This window comes from Pristis pectinata, chromosome 9 (assembly GCF_009764475.1).
Source record: "Pristis pectinata isolate sPriPec2 chromosome 9, sPriPec2.1.pri, whole genome shotgun sequence".
In the NCBI taxonomy this organism is placed as follows: Eukaryota; Metazoa; Chordata; class Chondrichthyes; order Rhinopristiformes; family Pristidae; genus Pristis; species Pristis pectinata.
In genome coordinates, this window is record NC_067413.1 from 55,605,882 (window position 1) to 55,633,670 (window position 27,789).

Consider the following 27,789-nt stretch of genomic DNA (forward strand, 5'->3'; position numbering starts at 1 on the left):
CTGTTGCCTCTGTTCTTAAACCTATGCCCTCTTGCTTTTAGCACCTCATCCCTGGGGGAAAAAGACTGTGCTTTCACTCTGTCTATGATCTTTCTACGTCTATCAGGTCACCCCTCAATTTCTTATGTTCCAGGGAATAAGGTCCTAGTTGATGCAACCTCTCCTCGTAACGCAGGCCCCCAAGTCCAGGCAACATCCTGGTACATCTTTTCTGCACCTATTCTAGTTTAATAACATCTTTACTGTAACACTGCGACCAAAACTGTACATAGTACTCCAAGTGCAGCCTCACCAACATCTTTATAACTGTAGCATAACTTCCCAACTGCTATACACAGTGCCTCGACCGATGAAGGCCAGCCTGTCAAATGCCGCCTTCACCACCCCATCTATCTGAGATGCTGCTTTCAGTGAACTATGCACGTGCTTCTCTAAATGCTCATAAATTCTATCCCTAAGAATCCTCTCCATTAGTTTCCCTACCACCAATGTGAGACTCATTGGTCTGTAATTTCTAGGATTATCCCTATTTCCCTTAAACAAAGGAACAATGTTAGCTACCTGCCAGTATTCTGGCAGCACACCTGTGGCTAGCGAAGACATAAAAATCTTGGTTAAGCAAGCAAAGATACAAAGATCTTGGTCAAATGTTGTGCAGTGTTTTCAGATCCCAAGTGTGCTAAAGGCTTCAGAATGAGATGGGGAATGGAAGTAAAGGCAGCTGGAAGTTTTGGATTTTATGAACTGAAATAGTGTCCTGCAAAATATTCAGTCAATCTGCTTTTGGTCTTGCCATAGTAGAAGAGAATGCACTATGAACAGTGAATACAGAATACTTGTATGAGGTACAAGTATATTGTTGTTTCACCTGTAAAGTATGTCTGCGATGCTGGTCATTGGGTGGGGAGGAGGTACGAGTGCAGATGCACATAATGTGGCTTGGAAAAGAATAAGATATTGCAGATGGACAAGGAATAAACTCAGTTGTTATTCAGAACTGATGTGGAAGAAGGCAACATTGTTTGGTGGCATTGCACTGGAGGTGTGGAATTGGAGGATGAATGTGGTGGAATGTGAGGATCCAAGGAAGTAAGTTGAGGTTCTCAAAACCAAGTTGCATAATTTCATAGAACATAGTACTGCACTAGACAGGCCATTCAGCCCACGATGTTGTGCCAGTCTTGATGCCTATTTATACTAAATTACTTCTTAGTGTGTATCATCCATATAACTCCATTCCCTTCTTGTTCACGTGTCTAAAAGCCTCGTCAACTCCACCAAACTGCCTGCTTCCACTACTACCCCTAGTAACCCATTCCAGTACCTACTACTCGTGTGTTTAAAAAAAAAATGCCCCTCCTGTTGCCTCCACACCACCCCCCCCTCCAACCAGCCTTCAAAGCTTGTCCTCTGATATCTGACATTTCTACCCTGGGGAACAGATTCTGACTGTCTACCCTATCTATGCCACTCATCATTTTAACAACCTCTTATCAGGTCTCCCCTCAGCCTCTGATGCTCTGAGGAGAACAGCCCAAGTTTGTCCAACCAGTCCTTGTAGTTCATGCCGTCTAATCCAGGCAGCATCCTGGTAAACCTCTTTTGCACCCTTTCCATAGTCTCCACATCCTTCCTATAATGGGGTAATCAGAAGTGCACACAATACTCCAAGTGTGTTCTGACTAAAGTTTTAAATAGCTGCAGCATGACTTCCTTACTCTTGTATTGAGTATGCTCATGTACTTAATTTCAAACAATATCTTGGCTATTCCCATAGACCTTTTTTTTTTAATATTTTCACTTACGAGTTGAGTTCCTTCTAATGGAGGGTCTTCAATCTGAAATGTTAATTCTGTTTCTCTTCTCATAGATGAGGCCTGACCTACTGAGTATTTGTAACATTTGAGATTTCCTGTATCTGCATTTTTGTTAGTGTTCATATTCAGTAAGTCCCTCCTTCTTTCTGTGCCATTGTTGTCAGTTAACCATCAAGTTCAATGATGTAATTTCTGCCGTCTTGGTAGTGAGCCCCTGTGTGGGTGGCGAGATCAGCCCTGGAGGTGCAAACTCTGGGACAATGGAGGCACAGGAAAGATGATGTGGCAGATGCAGATGCTGAGGCCTTCCTGTGTTCTCTGGTGACAAGGTCCCATTGGCTGCCTTCAAAGTTTATGCAGGCTCTTTTGGTCAAAGACACCAGCCTGTTCTGTCCTGGGTACAACAGGCTAGTGTGCTTTGACACACACCTCTTGCAGGAATGCCACTGTATTTTGAGGGTGTCTTTGATACAATTCTTGTGTTGCATTCTTGGGGGATCTTGGTTGTGGTGGCTCTGTGTGCAGAACTCTGTAAAGAAGCTGGCCTGGCATATGGGAGCTGTCCAGATGGATTACATGGCCTGTCCAGCACAATTGTGCCCTTGGGGTCATGGCCTCATTGGCCAATAAAGGCAAGCATACCAAATGCCTTCTTTACCACCCTATCTGCCTGTGTCTCCATTTTCAGTGACTTGTACAGTAGGATCTTGGGGTACATCAGTCCTTCTGTTCTCTGCCATTTACTGTGCCCTATCAGAATTTGACTTCCTAAAGTACATTACCTTATTCTGGATTAAGTTCCATCTGTCACTGCTCTGCCCAACTTTCCGGCTGATCTATGTTCTGCCATATCCTTGGACAAACCTTCATCACTATCTATGACTCCACCAATTTTTGTATAGTCTGCAAATTTATGAGTCAGACTACCTACATTCTTATCCAATATACAAATACATGTAGAACATCTAGATTACAAACAATAAAGGTCCCAGCACCGATCCCTACATTCTACCATTTATTATGGAGTTCCAGTCAGAAAAACACCAATCCACCACAGTCCTCAGTCTCCTATTGCCAAGCCAATCTTGGATCCATTTTGCCAACATGACTTGGATTCCTTGTGCCTTAACCTTCTGGACCAGTCTATCATGTGGAACCTTGTCAAAAGCCTTGTCAAAAGTCCAAGTCAACCACGGCTGATGCTTTGGGTTCATCGATTTTTCTTAGTTACTGCGTCAAAAAAAACTCAGTCAGATTGGAGAGACATGTTCATCCCTACACAAAACCATTGTGACTCCTCCTAATCAGTCCCTGCATTTCCAAATGAACATAAATTCTGTCCCTCAGAATCTTCTCGAACAACTTTCCTAACACTGATGTAAGGTTTGTGGGCCTAGAATTTCCAGGCTTATCCCGACTGCTTTTTTTGATCAAGGGGAAAACATTAGCTGCCCTCCTGATACGTCATCTGCAGCTAATGAAGATGCAAAAATCTTTGGCACAGTCCCAGCAATCTCCTCCCTCGCTTCCATTAGCAACCTGGGATAGATCCTGTCAGGGCCTAGAGATTTACCCACCCTAATGTGCACGAATATTTCTAATATTAGAAGGTAGACACGGTGGTGAAAAAGGCGTTCAGTATGCTGGCCATTCATCAATCAGGGAATTGAGTATAGGAGTTGGAACATTATGTTGCAGTTGTATAAATTATTGGTGAGGTTGCACTTGGAGTGCTGTGTACAGTTTTGGTTACACTGTTATAGGAAAGACCTGGTTAAACTGGAAAAAGTGCAGAAAAGTCTTAGGATGTTGCCAGGAAAAGACTGCCTGAGTTAGAGGAAGAGGTTGGGCAGGCTAGGTTATTGCTTGGAATGTAGGGGAATGAGTGGGGACCTTGTAGAAATGTTTAAAATTATGAAAGACATAGATAAGGTCGATGGCAACAGTCTTTTCCCCGGGGTAGGGGCGTCCAAAACTTGGGGGCATAGATTTGGGGTGAGAGGGGAAAGATTTCAAAAGGACCTGAGGCAACTTTTTTTTTTACTAAGAGGGTGTTGAGTATATGGAAAGAGCTGCCAGAGGAAGTGGTTGAGGCAGGTACAACAGTATCATTTAGGAAACACTAGGATAAATACTTGGAAGGGTGGGTCCTAAAAGGATATGGGCTGAACGCAGGAAATTGGGTCTAGCTGGGTGGGCACTATGGTTGGCATGGACTTGTTGGACCAAAGGGCTTGTATCCATGCTGTATTGCTCCATGGCTGTAACACTGCCTCCTTCCTGATACAGATCTAGAATATCAGCATACCTTTCCTTTAACTCCAGCTTCTACATCCTTCTCCCAAGTGAATACCAATGAGAAGTCTAACTCGTATCCCTTGGTTCCACACATAGATTACCCCTATTCTTTCCTTACCTACCCTTTTGTTTCTACTATACGAATAAAAGGTTTTAGATTTGCCTTAATCCTGCTTGCCAAAGTCATAGAACACTACAGCACAGTACAGGCCCTTCGGCCCACGATGTTGTGCTGACATTTTACCCTGCTCTAAGATACTTTTTCCCAGGGTGACAATGGCTAACGTGAGGGGACATAATTTTAAGGTGATTGGAGGAAGGTGTAAGGGGGATGTCAGGGGTAAGTTTTTTTTTACACAGAGAGTGGTGGGTGCGTGGAACGCACTGCCGACAGAGGTTGTGGGAGCAGATACATTAGGGACATTTAAGAGACTCTTAGATAGATACATGAATGATAGAAAAATAGGGGGCTAATTTCATGGCTCCTTCTTGCCCTCCTAATTTCTTTAAGTTTCCTCCTATATGCTTTATAAATCTCAAAGGACTCGTTCAATATCACTTTCTGAAATTGATGTACATTTCCTTCTTTTCTTTAATCCAACTTTTAATATCCTTTGTGAAGTAAGGTTCCCAAAACTTGCCATCTTTGCTTCTTGCCCTTAAAGGACCATGCTGACTTGCTTTTAAATGCCTCTCTGTTATCGGGTGTTGTCTTCCCCTCGACTAGCTGCATGCAATCTACTTCCACCAGGTCCTGTCTTAAACTATTAAAATCTGCCTTCAGCCAGTTTCGGGCCCTTTCTCAAGGACCAATTTTAACTTTTTCTATGACGACCTTGAGGTTTACCAAATTTTGGTCGCAGTTCTCAGTGGGTTCCTCCACAGGCAATTCTATCACTTGCCCATCCTCATTCCCTAAGTTAAAGTCAAATATAGCCCCCTTTCCTTGTGGGAGTCTGTACATACTACTTCAAAAAATTCACTTGGATGCGTTTTACAAATTCTTCCCCATTTCAGTTCCTTGCACTACAGCAATCCCAGTCAATGTTGGGAAAATTAAAATCCCCAATTAGTACAACCCTATTGCTTTTACCCCATCTTGCAATCTGCCTAATATCTTTTTTTCTTATTCCTGCTGTTGCAAGGTCTGTAATATAACACAGCAAAGTGATCGCCCCTTTTTTTTATTCTGAAGTTCTACCCATATTGACGGATAGATCCAGGATATCCTCTCTGAGTATTGCCATAATGCTCTCCCTGATAAGCACTGTTGTGCCTGAAACATCAATACTCCAGAACTTTGAGAACAACCCAAGTTTGTCCAACCTGTCTTTAATACTCATATCCTCTAATTCAGGCAGCATCCTGGTTAACCTCTTCTGGACCTTTTCCACAGTTTCCACATCTTTCAAATAATGGGGTGACCAGAACTGCACACAATACTCCAAATACTGTCTGACTAAAGTTTTATATAGCTGCAGCATGACTTCCTTACTCTTGTACCCGACACTTCTACCAATGAAGGCAAGCATTCCATATGCTGCCTTTACCACTTTATCCACTTGCATAGCCACTTTCAGTGAACTATCTCCTCTACATCCTTCTCCAGTGCTATCACATTCTTCTTTTATTGTGGTGACCAGAACTGCACACAGTAATCCAGTTTATGTCTGACCATCTGAGTCAGCCTCCCCAACTGCTGCAATGTCCCAACTCCCTACCTCACTAGTTTAAACCCTCCAATTCAAGGATATTGGTCCCTCTCCAGTTTAAGTGCAACCTCAATGACACTGATCCAGCTGATGCTACTTTCTTCTGAAGGTCATTAACCTCCAACAGTATCCAAAGTGGTATACCTTCCAGAGAGGGAAATAGCCACAGCGGACTCCTGCACCACATGTCTGCCTTTCCTGGCAGTTACCCATCTACTATCCAGATGAACCTGTGGATAACCTCCTCATAGAAGCTCCTGTCTATGACACTTTCTGTCTCTTGTATGCTCCTCACTGAGTCCAACTGCAGCTCTCTCTGATCTGTGTGGACTGACGTGCTTCCTGCCAACTTATTTGTCAGGGACACTTGACTTCTCCCTGATCTCCCACATCTCATGATCTCCTACATCTCATAGGAGGAGTATATCACTCCACTGACTGCCTTCAAAACACAGACATAAATAAAGAGGAACAACCTTACCATACTGCCTTCTTGTTGAAGTCTCCCTCGTCAAAGCCTTTGTACTTTTGACCTCAGAAACAGTATGGCTGCTCCATTGTGCCGCTCACATATACCTACATCCCTTTTATAGCTTCTGCTCACAACCTTGAGGCCTCTGCATATTTTCTCATGGTTGAAAATCCAGAGCTATCACAATACTTGATGCAAATTGTCAGGAGCATTGTTCATTGTATAAGTACAATGACGTGGGTAGAAAAAGGGATGAGGTCCTGTGGAATGAATATGGGGTATTAGGAAAGAGTTTAAAAAGCAACACCTTTGGGGTACTAGTCTCTGGATTACTCCCTGTGCCACATGCTGGTGAGGGTAAGAATAGGAGGATATGGCAAATGAATGCATGGCTGAAAAGTTGGTGTAGGGGGCAGGGATTCAGATTTTTAGACCATTGGGATATCTTATGGGGCAGAGGTGACCTGTACAAGAGGACCAGGTTACACCTGAACTGGAGGGGGACTAATATCCTGGCCGGTAGATCTGCTTATGTTACTAGAGAGGGTTTAAACTAGATTGGCAAGGGTGAGGGATCCAAATCAGAAATGAGGCAGATGGGAGGCTGGAAGTTGAGACAGAGTTCACTGCCAGTAAGGTCAGCAGATGAAACTGGTAGCAGCATGCCAGGGAGCGAGGAAAGACTGTTGAATTAAACTGCATTTATGTCCATGCCAAAGGCCTGCAGCTAAGGCAGATGAACTTGTGGCAAGGATAGGTACATTGGACTGAGATATTATAGCCATTACAGAAATATGGCAAAGGGAGGAACAGGACTGGCAGCTCAATGTTCTGGGGTACAGGTGCTAAAGGCAAGATAGAGGTGTAGTAAAGAGAGGAGGGGGGAGTTGCATTTCTGATTAAAGAGAATTTCACAGCAGTAGTAAGAGATGAAATTACTGAGTGATTGTCCAGTGAGGCTTTATAGATGGAGCTGAGAAATAAGAATGGGTTGGTCACCTTGTTGGGATTGTACTTTAGACACCCTAATAGTTGACGGGAATTGGAGAAACAAATATGCAGTGACATTGCAGAAGGTTGTCAGAATAATAAGGTTGTCATAGTGTTAAAGGCACCTCGAATGGGTGGAAATTGGTCAGGCAATATGTAGAGGGCCCTAACAGGGAGAGGGCAAAGCTTGACCGACTCTTGGGAAATGGGGCAGGACAAGGAACTGAGGTGTCAGTGGGGGAGCACTTTGGGACCAGAGACCATAGTTCTGTTAGTTTTAAATTAGTTATGGAAAGAGACATATCTGGTCCACAAGTTAGGGTTCCAAATTGGGGCAAGGCAAATTTTGATGGGATTAGACAAAAACTTGCAAAAGTTGATTGGAATAGGTTGTTTGCAGGCCAAGGGATGTCTGGCAAGTGGGAGGATTTTAAAAATGAGATATTGAGAGTTCAAGATCTGCATGTTCCTGTTAGAGTGAAGCACAAGGCTGGCAGGAGGAGGGAGTCTTGGACGATGAGCGATATTAATGCTCTTGTCCGGAAAAAGGAGGTGGCATGAGTCAGGTACAGGCTGCAGGGATCAAGTAAATCATGAAATGAGTATTGTGGTGGCTGGAGTATGCTCAAGAACAAAATCAGGAGGACAAAAAGGGGACATTTGATAGCTTTGGTAGAGAAGATGAAGGAGAATCTAGAGGGATTTCATGTATATTAAGGTAAAAAGATCAACTAGAGAGAGAATAGGGCCCCTCAAAGACCAATGTGGATGCCTTTGTGTGGAGCCACAGGACATGCAGGGGGTCCTCAATGAATACTTCTCTGTTTTTACTGCACAGAAGAACGTGAAGGCTTTGGAACTTGAGATAGTTAATGTTGATGTTGTGGGGATAGTTCACATGACATCTGACGTGGTGCTGGATGTCTTAAAATGTATGAAGTTAAATAAATCTCCAGGGCCTGATCAGGTATATCTATCGGTATATTTTCTCATAATACTATTGGAAGCTAGAGAAGAAATTGCAGAAACCCTGGCTGAGATGTATGTATCATCTCAGGTGAACTGCCGGAAGAATGGAGAGTGGCTAATGTGCCTTTATTTAAGAAGGGCTGCAAAGAAAAACCTGGGAACTGTAGACCACATCTGTGGTAGGTAAGTTACCAGAGGAGATTCTGACAATTAAGATATACAAGCATTTTTAAACATGGGTTAGAACCGTACAACACTACAGCACAGAAAACAGGCCATTTGGCCCTTCTAGTCTGTGCCGAAACTTTATTCCGCTAGTCCCATTGACCTGCAGCCAGTCCATAACCCTCCAGACCTCTCCCGTCCATGTATCTATCCAATTTATTCTTAAAACTCAGGAGTGAGCCCACATTTACCACATCAGATGGCAGCTCGTTCCACACTCCCACCACTCTGAGTGAAGAAGTTCCCCCTAAATCTTTCCCCTTTCACCCTAAAGCCATGTCCTCTCGTACTTATCTCTCCTAATCTAGGTGGAAAGAACCTACTTGTATTTACTCTGTCTGTACCCCTCATAATTTTGTAAACCTTTATCAAATCTCCCCTCATTCTTCTGTCCTCCAAGGAATAAAGTCCTAACCTGTTCAGTCTTTCCCAGTAACTCAACTCCTGAAGACGCAGCAACATTCTAGTAAATCTCCTCTGCACTCTTTCAATCTTACTGATATCCTTCCTATAGTTAGGTGACCAGAACTGCACACAATACTCCAAATTTGGCCTCACCAATGTCTTATACAACCTCACCATAACATCCCAACTCCTATACTCAATACTTTGATTGATGGATGCCAAAAGCCTCTTTTACAACCCTGTCTACCTGTGATGCCACTTTCAGGGAATTATGTATCTGAACTCCCAGATTCCTTTGTTCCTCCGCAGTCCTCGGTGCCCTACCATTTACTGTGTATGTCCTACCTTGATTTGTCCTTCCAAAATGCAACACCTCACACTTGTCTGCATTAAATTCCATCTGCCATTTTCTGGCCCACTTTTCCAGTTGGTCCAGATTCCTCTGCAAGCTTTGAAAGCCTTCCTTGCTGTCCACAACGCCTCCAATCTTAGTGTCATCAGCAAACTTGCTGATCCAATTTACCACATTATCATCTAGATCATTGATATAGACAACAAACAACAATAGACCCAGCACAGATCCCTGAGGCACACCACTAGTCACAGGTTGATGAAGGATAGTCATCCCAGCTTTGTGTGTGGGAGATCATATCTCATGAATTTGATTTGAGCTTTTTGAAGGAGTAACCAAGAAGGCTGATGAGGGCAGGTGGTAGATGTCGTCTATATGGACTACAGTGGTAAGGTTCCGCACAGTAAGCTGCTATGGAAAATTCGTCGCATGGGATCCAGGGAGAACTAGCTAACTGGATACACAATTAGCTTGATAGTAGGAAGCAGAGGGTGATGGTGGAAGGTTTTTTTCTTTGAATGGAGGCCCATGACTCGTGGTGTTCCCCAGGGCTTGGTACTAGGCCCATTGCTATTTATCATCAATATGAATGATTTAGATGAGAATGTGCAAGGCTGGTTAGTAAATTTGCAGATGACAACTAAAATATGTGATGTCGTTGACAGTGAAGGTGGTTATCAGGATTTACAGAAGGATCTTGATCAGCTGGGTAAGTGGGCCAAGGAATGGCAAATGGAGTTTAATTTGGATGCGTGTGAGGTGTTGCATTTTGGGAAGACAGATCAGGGTAGGACATTCATCATTAATGGTGGAGCCTAGGGAGTGTTATTGAACAGAGGGGTTCAGGAGTACAAGTACATGGTTCCCTGAAAATGGCACTGCAGGTAGACAGGATGGTGGCATGCCAGCCTTCATCAGTCAAGGCATCGAGTATTGGAGTTGGAACATTATGTTGCAGTTCTATAAGTTATTGGTGAGACTGCACTTGGAGTATGTGTGTGCAGTTTTGGTCACCCTGTAAGAGTAAAGATGTGGTTAAACTGGAAAGAGTGCAGAAAATATTTGAGTATGTTGCAAGGACTAGAGGGCCTGAGTTACACGGAGAGGTTGGTCAGGCTCCGTCCTTATTCTTCGGAATGTTGGAGAATGAGGGGCGACCTTAGAAATGTTTAAAATCATGAGAGGCATAGATAAGATGGATGGTAACAGCCTTTTCTCCGGGGAGGGGAGTCCAAAACTAGGGGGCATAGATTTAGGGTGAGAGGATAAAGATTTAAAAGGGACCTGATGGGCAGTTTCTTCACGCAGAGGGTCGTGAGTATATGGAATGAACTGCCAGAGGAAGTGGTTGAGGTAGGTACGATAGTATCATTTAAAAAGGACTTCGATAGGTACGTGGAGGGGCAGGGTGTAGAGGGATACAGGCCAAACGCATGAAATTGGGACAAGCTTGGTGGGCACTGTGATCGGTGTGGGCTTGTTGGTCCAAAGGGCCTGTGTCCGTGCTACATTATTCTAGAGCTGTTCCCAATTCCCAACAATCTGAGGCCTTGGATCATACCTTATTGAATATTTTTGATGCCAAAAAATGAAGATAGGTCAGGTGTACCGTAACATTATTATGAATCCAATGCATTTTGATTGATTTATCATCAGCCAATCCTCGTGTTTATGCCTTGCAATGTTTTCTGTGACATTTACTTGATTTATATAGCCTGGTTATTCATTAATTTAAAGAATAATCTGATTATTTTCCAATTTTAGAGGGATGGAGAGTAGCCAATGTCCTTCCTTTGTTGAAGAAGGGAAATAGGGATAATCCAGGAAATTACAGGCCGGTTAGCCTCTCATCAGTGGTAGGAAAGCTATTGGAGAACATAGAACATTATAGAACATAGAACATAATACAACACAACGCAATACAGGCCCTTCGGCCCTCCATGTTGTGCCGACCTTTAAACCTCGTCTAAGACTATCTAACCCCTTCCTCCCACATATCCCTCTATTTTAAATTCCTCTATATGCCTATCTAGTAATTTCTTGAATTTGACCAATGCACCTGCTTCCACCACTTTCCCAGGCAGTGCATTCCATGCCCCAACCACTCTCTGGGTAAAAAAACCATCCTCTGATATCTCCCTTGAACTTCTCACCCATTACTTTAAAGCCATGCCCTCTTGTATTGAGCATTGGTGCCCTGGGAAAGAGGCACTGGCTGTCCACTCTATTTATTCCTCATAATATTTTGTACACCTCTATCATGACTCCTCTCATCCTCCTTCTCTCCAAAGAGTAAAGCCCTAGCTCCCTTAGTCTCTCCTCATAATGCATACTCTCTAATCCAGGCAGCATCCTGGTAAATCTCCTCTGCACCCTTTCCACGCTTCCACATCCTTCCTATAATGAGGCAACCAGAACTGGACACAGTACTCTAAGTGTGGTCTAACCAGAGTTCTATAGAGCTGCATCATTACCTCACGGCTCTTAAACTCGATCCCTCGACTCATGAAAGCTAACACCCCATTAGCTTTCTGTACTACCCTATCCACCTGCGAGGCAACTTTCAGGGATCTGTGGATATGGATCCCCAGATCCCTCGGCTCATCCACACTACCCAGAATCCTGCCATTAACTTTGTACTCTGCCTTGGAGTTTGTCCTTCCAAAGTGTACCACCTCAGACTTCTCCAGATTGAACTCCATCTTCCACTTCTCAGCCCAGCTCTGCATCCTATCAATATCCGTCTGCAATTTTCGACAATCCTCTACACTATCCACAACACCACTAACCTTTGTGTCATTTGCAAACTTGCCAACCCACCCTTCCACCCCCTCATCCAAGTCATTAGTAAAAATCACGAAAAGCAGAGGTCCCAGAACCGATCCTTGTGGGACACAGCCAGTCACAGCCCTCCAATCTGAATGTACTCCCTCCACCACAACACTCTGCTTTCTACAGGCAAGCCAATTCTGAATCCACATGGCCAAGCTTCCCTGGATCCCATGCCCTCTGACCTTCTGAAGAAGCCTACCATGTGGAACCTTGTCAAATGCCTTACTAACATCCATGTAGACCACATCTACTGCACTACCCTCATCAATCTGTCTAGTCACCTCCTCAAAGATCCCTATCAGGCTTGTGAGACATGATCTTCCCTTCACAAAGCCATGCTGGCTGTCCCTGATCAGACCATGATTCTCTAAATGCTCATAGATCCTATCTCTAAGAATCCTTTCCAACAGCTTGTTCACCACAGACATAAGGCTCACTGGTCTGTAATTCCCTGGACTATCCCTACTACCTTTTTTGAATAAGGGGACAACATTTGCCACCCTCCAATTCTCCGGTACCATTCCCGTGGACAACGAGGACTCATAGATCCTAGCCAAAGGCTCAGCAATCTCCTCCCTCGCCTTGCGTAACAGCCTGGGGAATACTCCATCAGGTCCCGGGGACTTGACTGTCCTAATATTTTCTAACAGCTCCAACACATCCTCTCTCTTGATATCTACATGCTCCAGAACATTAACCTTACCAACACTGTCCTCCGCATCATCAAGGCCCCTCTCCTTGGTGAATACTAAAGAGAAGTATTCATTGAGGACCTCACCCACTTCCACAGCTTCCAGGCACATCTTCCCACCTTTTATCCCTAATCGGTCCTACCTTTACTCCCGTCATTCTTCTGCTCTTCACATAAGTGAAAAATGCCTTGAGGTTTTCCTTAACCTTACTTGCCTTGGCCTTTTCATGTCCCCTTCTTGCTCTTCTCAACCCCTTCCTTGCTACCCTATATTCCTCAAGAGCCCTATCTGATCCTTGCTGCCTAAACCTTATGTATGCTGCCTTCTTCCTCCTAACTAGATATTCCACCTCTCTTGTCAACCATGGTTCCTTCACCCTGCCATTCTTTCTCTGCCTCACCGGGACAAATTTATCCTTAACATCCTGCAAGAGATCCCGGAACAATGACCACATCTCCATAGTACATTTCCCTTCAAAAAATGTCATCCCAATTCACACTCACAAGTTCTAGCCTTATAGCTTCATAATTTGCCCTTGCCCATTTAAATATTTTCCTGTCCTCTTTGCTCCTATCCTTGTCCATGACAATGCTAAAGGTTAGGAAGCAGTGGTCACTGTCCCCCAAATGCTCACCCACTGAGAGATATGTCACCTGACCCCATTCATTACCTAATACTAGATCTAATATGGCATTCCCTCTAGTCAGCCTGTCAACATACTGTGACAGGAATCCGTCCTGGACACATTTAATAAACTCTGCTCCATCTAAACCTTTGGTACTAAGCAAGTGCCGATCAATATTTGGGAAGTTAACAACCCTGTTATTTTTACACCTTTCCAAAATCTGCCTCCTGATCTGCTCCTCGGTATCCTTGCTGCTACCAGGGGGCCAAGAAAATACTCCCAGTAGAGTAACTGCTCCTTTCTTGCTCCTAACTTCCACCCATACTGACTCTAGAGAAGATCCTTCTACATTATCCACCCTTTCTGCAGCTGTAATAGTATCCCTGACCAGTAACGCCACCCCTCCTCCTCTTCTCCTCCCCCCCCGCCCCCCCCCCCCCCCCATCCCTTTTAAAACACTGAAATCTGGGAATATTCAGTATTCATTCCTGCCCTGGTGACAGCCAAGTCTCTGCAAGAGCCACAGTATCATAGTTCCATGTATTTATCTAAGCTCTCAGTTCATCACCCTTATTCCTGACACTTCTTGCATTTAAGTAAAGGCACTTTAGCCCATCCACCTTACTACTTTTATACCCTATACTCTGCTTCTCCTTCCTCAAAGCCTCTCTTTGTGTTAGATCTGGCTTTACTCCATGTACTTCTTCCACTGACCTATCCCTCCAGTTTCCATCCCCCTTACAAGATAGTTTAAACCCTCCCAAACCACACTAGCAAACCTGCCTGCAAGGATATTGGTCCCCCTTGAGTTCAGGTGTAACCCATCCAATCTGTACAGACCCCACCTTCCCCAGAAGAGATCCCAATGATCCAAAAATCTAAAACTTTGCCCCCTGCACCAACTCCTCAGCCACACATTCATCTGCCATCTCCTCCTATTCTTACCTTCACTATCACGTGGCACTGGCAGCAATCCCGAGATTGCTATCCTTGAGGTCCTGTTCTTCAGCCTTCTGCCTAACTCCCTAAACTCACTTTTCAGGACCTCATCCCTCTTTCTACCTATGTCGTTGGTACCAACATGTACCACGACTTCTGGCTGCTTTCCCTCCCGCACAAGAATGTTGTGGACCCGATCAGAGACATCTTGGACCCTGGCACCTGGGAGGCAACATACCATCTGGGATTCTCACTCGTCCACAGAACCTCCTGGCTGTTCCCCTGACTATTGACTCCCCTATAACTATTGCCCTCCTCTTCTCCTCCCTTCTCTTCTGAGCAGCAGGACCAGTCCCAGAGCCAGAGACCTGGCTACTGCTGCTTGATCTCTGTAGGTCATCCCCCTCAACAGCATCCAAAGCGGAATACCTGTTTTTGAGGGGAACAGCCTCCGGGGTCCTCTGCTCTGTCTGCCTGTTCTCTTTCTCTTTCTCTCCCCCATCTGGACCCTAGAAGTAGCTGCTCTAAGTGGGGGTGGGGGGTGACTGCCTCCCGATGCACAGCATCTACATAACTCTCTCCCTCCCTGATGCTTTGCAGTGTTTGAAGCTGCCATTCCAGCTCATCAATTCTGAGCTGAAGTTCCTCCAGCCTCAAACACTTACTGCAGATGTGGTCACTGTGCACCACAGCAGGGTCCACTAACTCCCACATCATGCAGCTGCAGCATGTTGCCTTGCCCTCCATCTGAACTATTTGTTTTCTTACCTGGCTGTAGTCTACTTAAAAGTTATATCTTTGGGATAGGATTTATATGCATTTGGAAAAACATGGCTTGATTAGGGACAGTCATCATGGCTTTGTGCAGGGTAGGTCTTGTCTGATAATCTTCATTAAGTTTCTTGAGGAGGTGACAAAGGAGAATGATGAAGGTAGGACAATAGACGTTACCTACGTGGCCCTTAATGGTAGGCTTATCCGGAAGAGTAAGATGCATGGGATCTACTGTGACTTAGCACCCTTTTTCTCCAAACTTTCCTGCGTCCTCACTACAAAATTCAGCGTCAGAAGTTTGCAAAGGAACATCTAAACAAGCCTGATGCATTTTAGAAACAAGTCCTGTGGACTGATGAAGATAAAATAGAACTTTTTGGCTGCAATGAGCAAAGGTATATTTGGAGAAAAAAGGGTGCAGAATTTCATGAAAAGAACACCCCCCCAACTGTTAAGCACGGGGATGGATCGATCATGCTTTGTGCTTGTGTTGCAGCCAGTGGCACGGGGAACATTTCACTGGTAGAGGGCAGAATGAATTCAATTAAATACCGGCAAATTCTGGAAGCAAACATCACACCGTCTGTAAAAAAAAAGCTGAAGATGAAAAGAGGATGGCTTCTACAACAGGTTAACAATCCTAAACACACCTCAAAATCCACAATGGACTACCTCAAGAGGCACAAGATGAAGGTTTTACCATGGCCCTCATGGTCCCCCGACCTAAATATCATCGAAAATCTGTGGCTAGACCTCAAAGGAGCAGTGCATGCAAGACGGCCCAAGAATCTCAGAACTAGAAACCTTTTGCAAGGAAGAATGGGCGAAAATCTGCCAAACAAGAACTGAAAGACTCTTAGCTGGCTATAGAAAGTGTTTACAAGCTGTGATACTTGCCAAAGGGGGTGTTACTAAGAACTGACCATGCAGGGTGCCCAAACTTTTGCTTTGGGCCCTTTTCCTTTTTTGTTATTTTGAACCTGTAAAAGATGGAAATAAAAAAGTAATCTTGCTTAAAATATTAAAGAAATGTGTCATCTTTAACTTTATGCCTTTTGGAAATCAGGTCATCTTTTACTCGCTTAGCTATTCACAGTAACAGAAATTTTGACCAGGGGTACCCAAACTTTTGCATGCCACTGTGCAGTTAGTGGCAGGGGACCAAGTCCATAGTTCCCTGAAAGTGGCCATGCAAGTAGATAGGGTGGTAAAGAAGGCATTGCCTTCATTGGTAAGGGCATTGAGTATAAGAGTAAGGAAGTCACGTTGCAGCAATGTAAAGCATTCGTTTGGCTACATTTGGAGTATTGCGTGCAATCTATTTGCCCCATTGCAGGAAGGATGTGGAGGCTTTGGAAAGGGTACAGAAGAGGTATACCAGGATGCTTCATGGATAGAGTATGAGCTATAAAGAGAGGTTTCACAACTTGGGTTGTTTTCTGTGGAACATCAGAAGATTAGGGGAGACCTGATAGAAATTTATAAACTTCTGAGAGGCATAGATGGGGAAAACATTCTGACTGTCTACCTTGAGATAGAAATGTCAAGTACTGGAGGACTTGCATTCAGGATGAGAGTGGGAAGTTTAAAGGAAATGTGTTGGGCCAGTTTTTTTTTACAGTGTGTTGGTACCTGGAGTGGGCTGCCAGGAGTAGTGGTGGAAGCAGATATGACAGTGGCATTTAAGAGGCTGTTAGACATATGTGGCGAATGGAGGAATATGAATCATGTGCAAGCAGAGGAGTCTTAATTTGGCATCGTGTTTGGTGCAGATATCTTGTACCTAAGGGCCTGTTCCAATGCTGTACTGTTCTGTTTTGTGCTCTATTTCTGAAGTCAGTATCTTATCAGTTTGTTCCTTCATCTTGTACCTTAAGCATAGAACAAAGATCTCTTGGCTTCTCAATGCTTTTTAAAATGTTTATATCTATAAATGTTGCATTTTTAATGTGCTGTCTTTCCATGTTCATTCTTCCAATGTGCATCACTTTGCGTTGGAATCGTCTGCTGTTTTTCTGTCAGTCATCTTGAAGAATACTGCTACCCTTATCACTTTTGTTTTTTTTAGTATTATGGCCTCTGTTTACTTGACAGTGCTGCTGTTCCCCTTTATTTTTTCCTTGATCAAACTTTCTGTATTCTTTGATCTAAGTAAAATGCAGCTCAGGACACTGATCAGCCTTCCCTGCAAAATCCATTTTCATGGCAAGGTATTGAAATATGTAATTTTGTCCGCAACTGCACAAAATACTGTCTGTGCCTTCAGCATGTTCTTTTAATTTCTGATTACTCTTTGATTTGCCATATTTATACAACTTAAGTTGCTATTGATCTTTTAGGTCATTAACTTCACAGTTTGAAGTCCATGGCTGACTATTTTAATCATCCAGTTGTCTTCAAGTTAAATTGAATGTTAACAAGATGGCATCCTGACTAATATGTGAATTTATATCCTGTGTTTCTTCATGGCAAGCTTGACTTGCAAATCTCTCGCATGCAAATGCTGTGTGATTTCCACACAATGGAATCCATAATTATCGTTTTGTCACCCAGCTTTCATGACTTTCAAAAAATATTCTCTAGTGGATTCCTAGAAAGACACAAGTTGCAGCATTCAAGATACAACTTCTCTTGTATCTCTGCAAATTCTTCCTTTGAATTTCTTCTTCATCCCCCTCCTAAATGTCATAAGTGCAGATGTCATCACTACTACTTTAGCAATAAATTCGTAATTGCTCATTACGTAGTGAAGTTCTTCCTCATAAGATATTTTTATTAGTCACATGTACATCGAAACGCACAGTGAAGTGCATCTTTTGCGTAAAGTGTTCTGGGCTCATGCCACTTTAGTCATCTTTATTCTGTGTTTTCTGGTTTTTGAGCTTTACTCCTGTGGGATTTCTTTCTTTGTACCTCTATCATAGATTCTTGAAACATTCTTTTTTTCCAATGAGCCCAATGCCAGCTTCTCCAGACTTTCTTCACAGAGGATGTCCGTCTTCTTTGGAATCATTTTGGTAAATCTCTTCTGCATTATTTCAGAGGCTTTCATGCCATTCCATTTCTCTGGTTTTCTCAAACATTCGAAAGACTTGCTGGTGGGTTAATTGCCAACTGTAAATAAGTCCTTAGTGTAGGTTAATAGCAACAAAAAAAAAATCACGTGAGTTGATGGGTCTGTGTGAGAAAGAATAAGTTACAATGGTACAAGGAAATAAGGGGAGGAGAATGGTACTTAAAGTGATTGCTCTTCTGGGAGCTGGCGTGGATCCAGTGGGCTAAATGCTATATGATGGCCTGTAATTACTGATTAACCACATAATTACTTTGTTTATCCCTATTATCTTTAAATGTGGGTATATCTTTGCATGTTTTATTGTCCTCTAGCACTGCCCCAGTATCAATAGATGTTATGGCCAGGTTGTCTGCAATTTCCTCTTTTAAACATCCCTTCCCCCACCCACTATGCATGTCTTCTGGACCAGGTAATTTTGCTTAGCTGCCCTTTCTAGCACTCCTTATCAATCTTAGTCACTCATGAATCTTTACTGCATCTTATTTTGCTCATACTCCTGTAGCATAATTTTCCTTGGTAAAGACCAATGTAAAATATTCACTTAAGGCCTCAGATGTTGTCTCTACCTCCTTTTGTAGAGTTCCTTTTTGGTCCCTGCCAAATCCCACTTCTTTTAAAACTTTTTATTCTGTTTGCATGCCTATACAAAAAAGATTCCTTTTTGTTTGCAGCCAGTCTTTTATTGTCCTACCCCTTGGCTTCACCTTTTACTTTCAGATCAGGCTTTTACTTTCCCTCTGAATTATCAGCCTGCTCTTTTTTTCCCGTGTTAACATCCTGGGATCTGTCATGTGTCCTCTTTACCCTGTTGTTTTTCCTGGTAGGTCATTTTTCCTGAGGTGGTCCTACCCAAGGTACAGGCTTCAGATAGGTAGGTGACCGTCAGGAGAAGTAAGGGAAGTCGACAGTCAGTGCAGGGTTCTCCTATGGCCATTCACCTCACTAACTGGTACTTTTTGGATACTTTTTGGATCGTACTCTTTGGATACTTTTGAGGGGGATACTCTTTCAGGGGCTAGCAGCAGGAGTTGGGTCTTTGCCACTGTGACTGGCTCTGAGGCTCAGAAGGAAAGGGTACAGTCAGATAGGGTGATAGTGATAGGAAACTCTGTGAGGGGGTCAGACAAGAGGTTCTGTAGCTACAGAAGAGACGCAGGATGGTAATGTTGCCTCCGAAGTACTAGGGTCAAGGATGTCTCTGAGCGGATGCAGAAAATTTGCGAGGGGGAGGGTGAATAGCAAGAGGTCATTGTACACCTTGGTACGAACGAAAGAGAGAACAAGGGATGAGGTCCTGGAGAATGAGTAAAGGGAGTTAGGCAAGGAATTAAAGTGCAGGACCTTAAGGGTAGTGATCTCCAGATTACTTCTGGTGCCACATGCTAATGATGCCATGAATGGAAAGATAGGCCAGATGAATGCATGGCTGAAGAGCTGGTGCAGGGAGCAGGGATTCAAGTTCTTGGATTATTGGGATCTCTTCTGGGGTAGAGGTGACCTGTACAAGATGGACAGATTGCACTCGAACCAGAAGGGGACCAATATCCCAGCAGGGAAATTTGCTTTTGCCACCAGACAGGGTTTAAACTGGATTGGCAGGGGCGGTGGGGCTCAAAAGAGTGAAGTCAGTGAGAAGACTGGGTACATGCAGCAACCAAAGAGTGTAAGCTTAGCTATCAGGATAGCCATATTTACAGTAAAAGGGCAGATAGGACCACTGATTTAAATTGCATCTACTTCAATGCATGTAGCTTAATGGGTAAGGCAGACGAACTGAGTGGATGTATTGCCTCTAGGGACTGGGATATTGTGGCCATAACAGAGACGTGGCTGAGAGAAGGGCAGGACTGGCAGCTCCATGTTCTAGGATACTGATGCTTTTGGTGTGACAGAGGAACAAGTAAGAGTGGAGGGGGTGTTGCCTTTTTGATAAGGGAGGACATAACGGTAGTGCTTAGAGAGGATATTCTTGAGGGATCATTTAGGTAGAATTTGGAAATAAGAAGGCGATGGTCACCTGTAGTATGAAAGATCATGGCTGTCATGTGACAGTGAAAACACTGGCCCCTCTGGTCGGATGACAGCATTGCTCATCGGGTCGGAAGACACACTGCTGTCAATCAAGGTTTGGCTCCACCCCACCCATCCAGTGCACACCTGAACAATTGGCCCGTTTAAGCACCTTCGTCCTTGCTGGCACCGAGCAATTGGCTTGTTTGAATTACCTGGACTGGACCACCCAGCCGTCCAGCAGTATAAAAAGTGCCACATGCTTGGTTCTGCCTCTTTGTCCTCTCTGAGGGATGTTGAGGTAAGCTGTGCACTGCTAGAGAAATTAGTTAAGTATCCCTGGGACCAAGGAGCTGATGCTTGCACTGAATCAAGGAGGGTGACAGGTGTAATATTGTTTCTTCCTTGATTTGTTTGTACCCAGTTTGTTGTGTGTATGTGTGTGCGCATCTCACCCCGTTGCGATTCTCCCCCACGTTTCGTGATCACGTGTGTGCAAGTGTGCATCCATTCCCATTCATTCTGTTCCCGCGTTTGTCTTTGCAATTAAATCATTTTTAAAACTTCAAAGACTGTGTCCAGAGTCCTCTACCTTCGAGACCTCAAAGAACCTTTTCTCACAACATCACCTGGGTAGGGCTACATGATAGACTCCCCAATGGTCAGCAGGAACTTGAGGAGCAGATGTGACGAGAAATTGCATGTCGTAGGGTAGTGCTTGTGGGAGATCCCATTATTTTCTCTATGACAGATGTAAATCTAACTTGCCTATTGCTCCCTTCGTTGTCTCCTTCCTTTCTGGAACAGTGTGTAACATTTGTTGTTTTCCAGAAGAACATAAGGAATAGGAGCAGGAGTAGGCATTCCAAGCTGCTGGAACCTTTCTAGAATATAGAATTCTGAAGATCACAACCACTTAGCAAATATTTCTCCTTGGTTTTTACAGAGGAGAAAATCATGGTTGCTCAAGATAGGAGGGAAACTTGTGGAGATATTTTGGAGGTTACCCTATTACTGGAAAGCTGTGGTTAAACTGGAAAGAGTGTAGAAAAGATTTACGAGGATGTTGCCAGGGCTAGAGGGCCTGAGTTATAGGGAGAGGTTGGCCAGGCTGGGTCTTTATTTCTTGGAACGTAGCAGAATGAGGGGGAACCTTATAGAAATGTTTAAAAATTTGAGAGGCATAGATAAGGTAGGCAGTAACGGTCTCCTGTATTCACTGGAGTTTAGGAGGATGAGGGGGCGATCTCATTGAAGCCAAATGAACATTGAAAGACCTGGATAGAATGGACTTGGAGAGGATGTTTCCAGTAGTAGGAAAGTCTAGGACCAGGGGGCATAGCCTCAGAATAAAAGGATGTCCCTTTAGAACAGAGATGAGGAGGAATTTCTTTTGTCAGAGGGTGGTGAATCTGTGGAATTGATTGCCAACAGATGGCTGTGGAGGCTGAGTTTCTGGGTATATTTAAAGCAGTGGTTGATAGGTTCTTGATTAGTTAGGGTGTCAAAGGTTATGGGAAGAAGACAGGAGAATGGGGTTGAGAGGGAATAATAAATCAGCCATGATAGAATGGTGGAGCAGATTCAATGGGCCGAATAGCCTAATTCTGCTCCGATATCTTGTGGTTTTTTTCCCCAGGGGAGTGGAGTCCAAGACTAGGGGGCATAGGTTTAGGGTGAGAGGTGGAAGATTTAATTGGAACCTGAAGGGTGACTGTTTCCACGTAGAGGGTGGTGAGTATATTGGAACAAGCTGCTAGAGGAAGTGGTTGAGGCAGGTACAATGGCATCATTTAAGAAGGGGAGGAAGTGGTTGAGGCAGGTGCAATAGTATCATTTAAGAACACCATGAAGGGGTGGGGCTTGGATACGGGCCGAACACACGAAATTGGGACTAGCTGGGTGGGCACCGTGGTTAGCACGGACTCATTGGGCCATATGGCCTGTATCTGTGCTGTATTGCTCTAGGACCCTATAACCATTCTTCAACTAACTCTTCAGCCAAATCTTATAAGATGTAGATCATCAGGTCCAGGGACTTGTCAACTGTTAGTCATATCAGTTTGCCATATGCTTTTTTTTCCTCTAGTGATGCAGTGATTAAGTTCCTCTTTTTTTCTCTTAATTTTTCTGATAATATTGGGATACTTTTTACGTGAAGCTGGATATAAAATATTTTTAAAATGCAAGTCTTTGTCTATTTGGTGCATTGACATATTTGGTGTTTGTTTTCATGTTTGTTTACGCATAATCTTTTCTATCTGGTACACATTTACTGGTTTGGATAATCAATTCCCAATCTTCTCAAATTTCACTGATCTTTGCTCTTTCTATATAGTGTCCTTTTGGGAGAGCCTTTATTTCTTGATGGAAAATATTTTTGTGGAGAATCATTAAATATTTCCTTAAATATCCCTCTCTATTTATCCATTGCATTGTCTTATAATCTGTTCTCTCATGTTTATAATTGCCTTTTAAATTCGATCAGGGTTTAATAACTTCATTTGATGCAGTAATCTCAGCTTCTTGAGAGAGTGCCACATATCCATTAGATGTGGAAGAAGTGCTTCCTGATTTTTATTCTCGAATGGCCTAGCTTTAATTTTAAAGATATACAGTACAGTATTGCCTTATACTAAATTCCCTAAGAAGAATAAAACCATACAAGGTATATTCGTGTTTCTTTTGATTCTGCTGATTTGTAAATAGCTCTGTGCCTGTTTGGTAATATAAGTGCGTCAGCAATACCAAACTGAAAATCGGAATACAAAGTGGGAAATTTCTTAATTTGAACATGCTGCATCTTACGCACAGATCACTTTCAGCCATGACAGCTGTGAGGAGTTGTTGCTGAAATTGCTGAGGATAAATGATACATGCCTTGCACATTTTATATATTTTCAGCATAAATTAAGAATTGAATGTCTTGTGTTGAATTTTAGAATTGAGGAACTGTGTTCCTTATGACTATGTTGTGATTATAGTTGTAATTAAACAGTGGAAATTCTTTACCTTGGACAGCAATCTTATTTTTGCAAAGCTAGTTTTATGTGGAGACTTGTTTAACCTGAAGTCAATTTTGAGTATTTTTGAATTCGTCAGGTGGTAAAATTGTTAACAATTCTTAGATTTGGTAAACTAAGGTCATGGTAGTTTTCAGGAGCATTCTTCATCATCCACTAGGCAAAGTGTATTTTTACATGGGTTCACTGTTTCTTCAAGTTTCAAAATGTTTTTAAAATTCATTTTTGTAAAAGGAAAATTGTATTTCATCCTCCATGAATTGTATTTCTATGCAGTGTTGAAACAGTTAATTAAAATTTGTATTTTGAGATGTTTTGGCTGATGTTCCAGCTGCTAGAAGCTTAGGAGATGATGCTTGACAGGAACATGTGTTGAAAAGGGGAAACTTCTGTCATAGAGATCGCAAGGTTTTTGTGGAAATCTTTTTGAGGTTCATTTGCCTTCGCTTTTCCCATAAACTTTTGGCCTTTCATTACATTAGTAACCTGTTGCTCTTATACTCCCAGGGAGCATGAAGCTAACTAATTTTCATTGCGTTTTGTAGGCAGAGGCCAGGCTTGCAGCCAAACGGGCAGCCCGAGCAGAGGCAAGAGATATTCGCATGAAAGAACTGGAGCGGCAGCAGAAGGAGGTGAGTGAATCTGGAAAGGCATAGTTTCTGAGTGCCTGAAGAAAGTAAGGTGCAGTGAGTAATGGAAATGGGTATGGTCATCAGCCAAGCACTTCAGTAGAAGTAAAGCAGCATTGTTGTGAAATTGAGAAGACTGAAAGACATTTGTTTAAACCAGTTTTGCAAGTTGGGACACATGATTTAGTTTGGTTCTAAATGAGATACAGGGAAAGATATCACCATTCATATCTGCACCAAGTTTTCCAGTCATCTTGAGTGTTGTGGCAGCTAAGAGGTCAGTGAAAATCTGATATGCTGTGTCTAGTTTCATACTTTGCTTTCCTACCTCTGTGGTAAGTAGCGATGGAAAACATTGCTGAGACTTTGAGAATGACTTCTGTGGCTTGAGGCAAAATAGAGCATAAAGTGGAAATAATTTTATATTTAGACCACTATTATTTTAGTTCAAACTTTTTGTTTGCTGCAAATAAACACATTTATCAAGAAACAGAATTCCGTAACTGGTAGTTAAGCATCCATACAGCCATTAGGGAGATGAGGTAGAAGGTTGTGAGGCAAGGCTGCTTTTACCTGAAATAATTTTCCATTGTGAACTGAGGGTATCATTGACAAATCAGTTTTTGTTAGTCTTCTTGTGCTACAAAATATAATAGATCAATGTTTATTTTCCACCGAAAATATCCCTAGAAGATGTTGGTCAGTTGCAGCTTTGACCAGCTGCAAACCATATTGTATGAAAGCTTATACACAGAAGATATTGCATATGGGTAGCCTTAGCCTCAGCCAAAAATAACAAGATAGTTTTGCTGGTATAGTGTTAGTGATCAGAGGTATTTTTGTGGAGAACAGTAATACACGGTATGTGGGTCTTTGAATGACACACTCCATTCGTACTTTCTAAATATTAAGTGTTTCGAGCAGCTGGGTTGAACTGGTTCATTTCTTGATGGCTTGCATTCAGTTAGACGTTTACTCTTCAACTGTGTTCCCCTTGTATTCCTTTTGGCTGATTTCCAAGCATCAAGTTAACTGCCTTTTGTATTTCATTTTGTTTTTGGATGAACCGAAGCAAACAAATAATTTAACAATATTCATATGTTTTATGATTTTGAGAATCTATGCCAATCCTTGAATGAGATGTTCAGCTTTGAAAGGAAGAGGAGTTAATGTGCAGGCATTTTCAGGAGCAGAGATTTTTCTCTTTGGAACACACAATAACAAGTTGGAATGTTTTCTAAAATTGTGGGAGTTGCTGTTGAGGATGCTGCGTCCAGGTGCATTGGTTGTAAAATCTTGTGCAGAATCATCCAAAAGACAAATGCCATATTAAATTTCATTTCAGGGAGAAAGGAGTACAGAGGAGAGGATGTTTTATGTAAATTGCACAGAGCCTTAGTCTGGGTTATCTCGTTACCTTCTGCTCTGGATTACCTTGTTTACCTTTGGGTACCGCACATCAGGAAGGCTATATTAGCCTTAGTGGACGGTAGAGCATGAATTCACCAGAATGATACCAGGATCTGAAGGGCCAAAACAATTTCTTTTATTAACTGTGATCCAATATGATAGACACAAACAATTTGACTGAAGTCAAGAACTTTTTGCTCAGACAAATAGTAATGTAAACACCTCTCATATTCTTTTTAAACTGTTCTGACTATATTTCATTACTTATGCAAGATTATCAGAATATGGAGCATGCATAACAAAGGCTTAATAGACTAATATGTAATTAAATGGGCAAATAGACTCGAATTAAATGATGTATTCTTTATTCTTCGTCTTGAACATGTACAAAAAATACTCAATTTATCGAGTTTATAGCTGAGCCTCAAAGTAGCTACAGGAATTGGGAACCTTTGAATTTTTTTGCCAAACCATTCTGTTCAGCCACCCATTCTGCTGGGCCTTTGTTGCACATAATCAATTTATTTAACTGTACACACACCAGGTAGTGGTACTTATTCATCTGAACTGTGTGGGAGACTTGGTACATTCCTTTGCAATACTGGAACAAGGGGTGTGGTGGGGGGAGGCATTGAATTTTATTTGAAATTTAAGTTGTGCATTTGCACGTCAAACTATTGCTCTCTTATCAGCACATGGGTCTTAGCAGTTTTGTAATATAGTGATAGCTCAAAAAGTGACCTGTGTAGCTTCTGACACTACTTCTGGAACCAAAGCTGTGCGGGAGAAGTGTGAAGATTTGAGCTCTCAGGATGGTCCAGCATTGCTTGCTAGGCGCAAACTGAAGTTGGAACATGTGCTCAAACAGAACCAGAACTTGCTTTTCCATCATGTATTTCTAGTGGTCTGATCTGTCAGTATTTCTTTTTCATCTCTCAACTAATCTTCAAGTAGATATTTTTTTTTCTTTTTACTTCACCGTGTAGATTTATCGTTCATCCGACAGAAAATGGGGAGAGATTCACCAGTGGATGGTACAAAGCCTGATGTTGGTTGTTATTGTGCATTTGTGCCTGATGTTTAACTTAATAACACATACACTTTTTAAGTGCATCTGTTTATTGAAATTGTCTGAATTAACAGTCTTATTTTAGTTCTTCAGTCTAATAAATGCTAATGCATGTAGCATATGGAATTCATACGTTGCAGTTAGAACACCAAAATATTCATTTTAAATACTTGCTTAGGAGAGGATTCATCTTTCTCAACAATTTGTTTCAATTCCTTGAAAATTATTTTCTGTCACAGTATATGCACTTATCTGCCCCTGCAGGATGAATAATATGCAAGTTTTCACATTTCTTGAAACATTCAAATCCACCATGGCTGTCCTTGAACGTATTAGCATTTTCAAGGTGGGGTTCAAAGTGCCTAAAAAGTTTTGAGGACTGATCCTGCCTTGCATTCTTTCAATAGGCTTATAATGACCTAGCTCTTTCCTGGATCAAAATCAAACTCAGGGACTTCGGCTGTTCATTCTGATCTTTAACTACGTGCCCATCTCCGGTTCTGTTGTCTCCCTTGTAACATTTCTGCTCTTAGTAACACAATGCATTTCCAGTGTTAATGTTAAGAGCAGTACCCTTTATATTGCCTCCATTGAAAAATTTTTTTTGCACTTTGTTGCTGCAAGATTTAATGAATGGCTGATGTCCATCAAATGCTTAACTGTTCAATTGTATTAACGATGTCCATCTTAATTTTAATGCTTAGAGCTGGCCATAATTTCTTAGAGGAGGTGCAGTCCTGAGGACTGCTGAGGTATTTTCAATCTTAGTAACAAACAGAGCTCTGCAACCTTGATGAAGACAAAATACTGTGGTAGGAAGTTGGAAATGCATTGAACAGAGGTTGACGTGTTTTTGCTCTAGTGAAACAAAGCTTTGAAATGGAGTTCACGTACCCTGAAGAATCAATGGTATTCAAGTGAAAATTCCTGAATCAACAGTGTTTGCTGCTCTTCCATGGATGCCTGTAATATTTTTAGTACTTGAGCATGCATCTATGAAATATATCAAATATATGAAATATATCAAATTCTGAGTGTATATAATAATATTATGGTCTACATCTAAAAATCCTGATTATGATTAGAACCTCTCTACTTCCCACTGAAACAACAAAGAAAATTTGAGGAAAAACTCGGCAGGTTAGGCAGCATCTATTTTTTTTTAAAAAGTTACTGTTTCGGTTGAAGACCCTTCGTTAGAATTGGGAAAGAAAGACGACAAGTAGGTTTTAAGTTGTAGAGAACGTGGAGGAGAGATGGATGTGACAAACGGGATATCTCTGACAAAGTGAGGTAAAGGTTGGTGTGGGCTTAGGCCATGAATGATGTCATCCAGTCATAGAGTCATGCACCATGTAAACAGGCCCTTCAGCCCAACTGGTCCATGCCGACCAAGATGCCCCATCCAAGCTAGTCCCATTTGCCAGTGTTTGGCCCATAACCTTCTAAACCAATGGGTTAATGAGAGCA

General features: G+C 42.5%; 1 protein-coding gene across 1 annotated transcript in view; it reads left to right on the forward strand.

Moving 5' to 3' along the window:
* LOC127574522 (leucine-rich repeat flightless-interacting protein 2-like) overlaps positions 1-27,789 on the forward strand; it is a 200,185-nt gene that overhangs the window by 35,049 nt on the left and 137,347 nt on the right. The window contains 1 exon segment of the mRNA XM_052023564.1: positions 23,757-23,843. Within this exon segment, the coding sequence (XP_051879524.1) occupies positions 23,757-23,843 (87 nt within the window).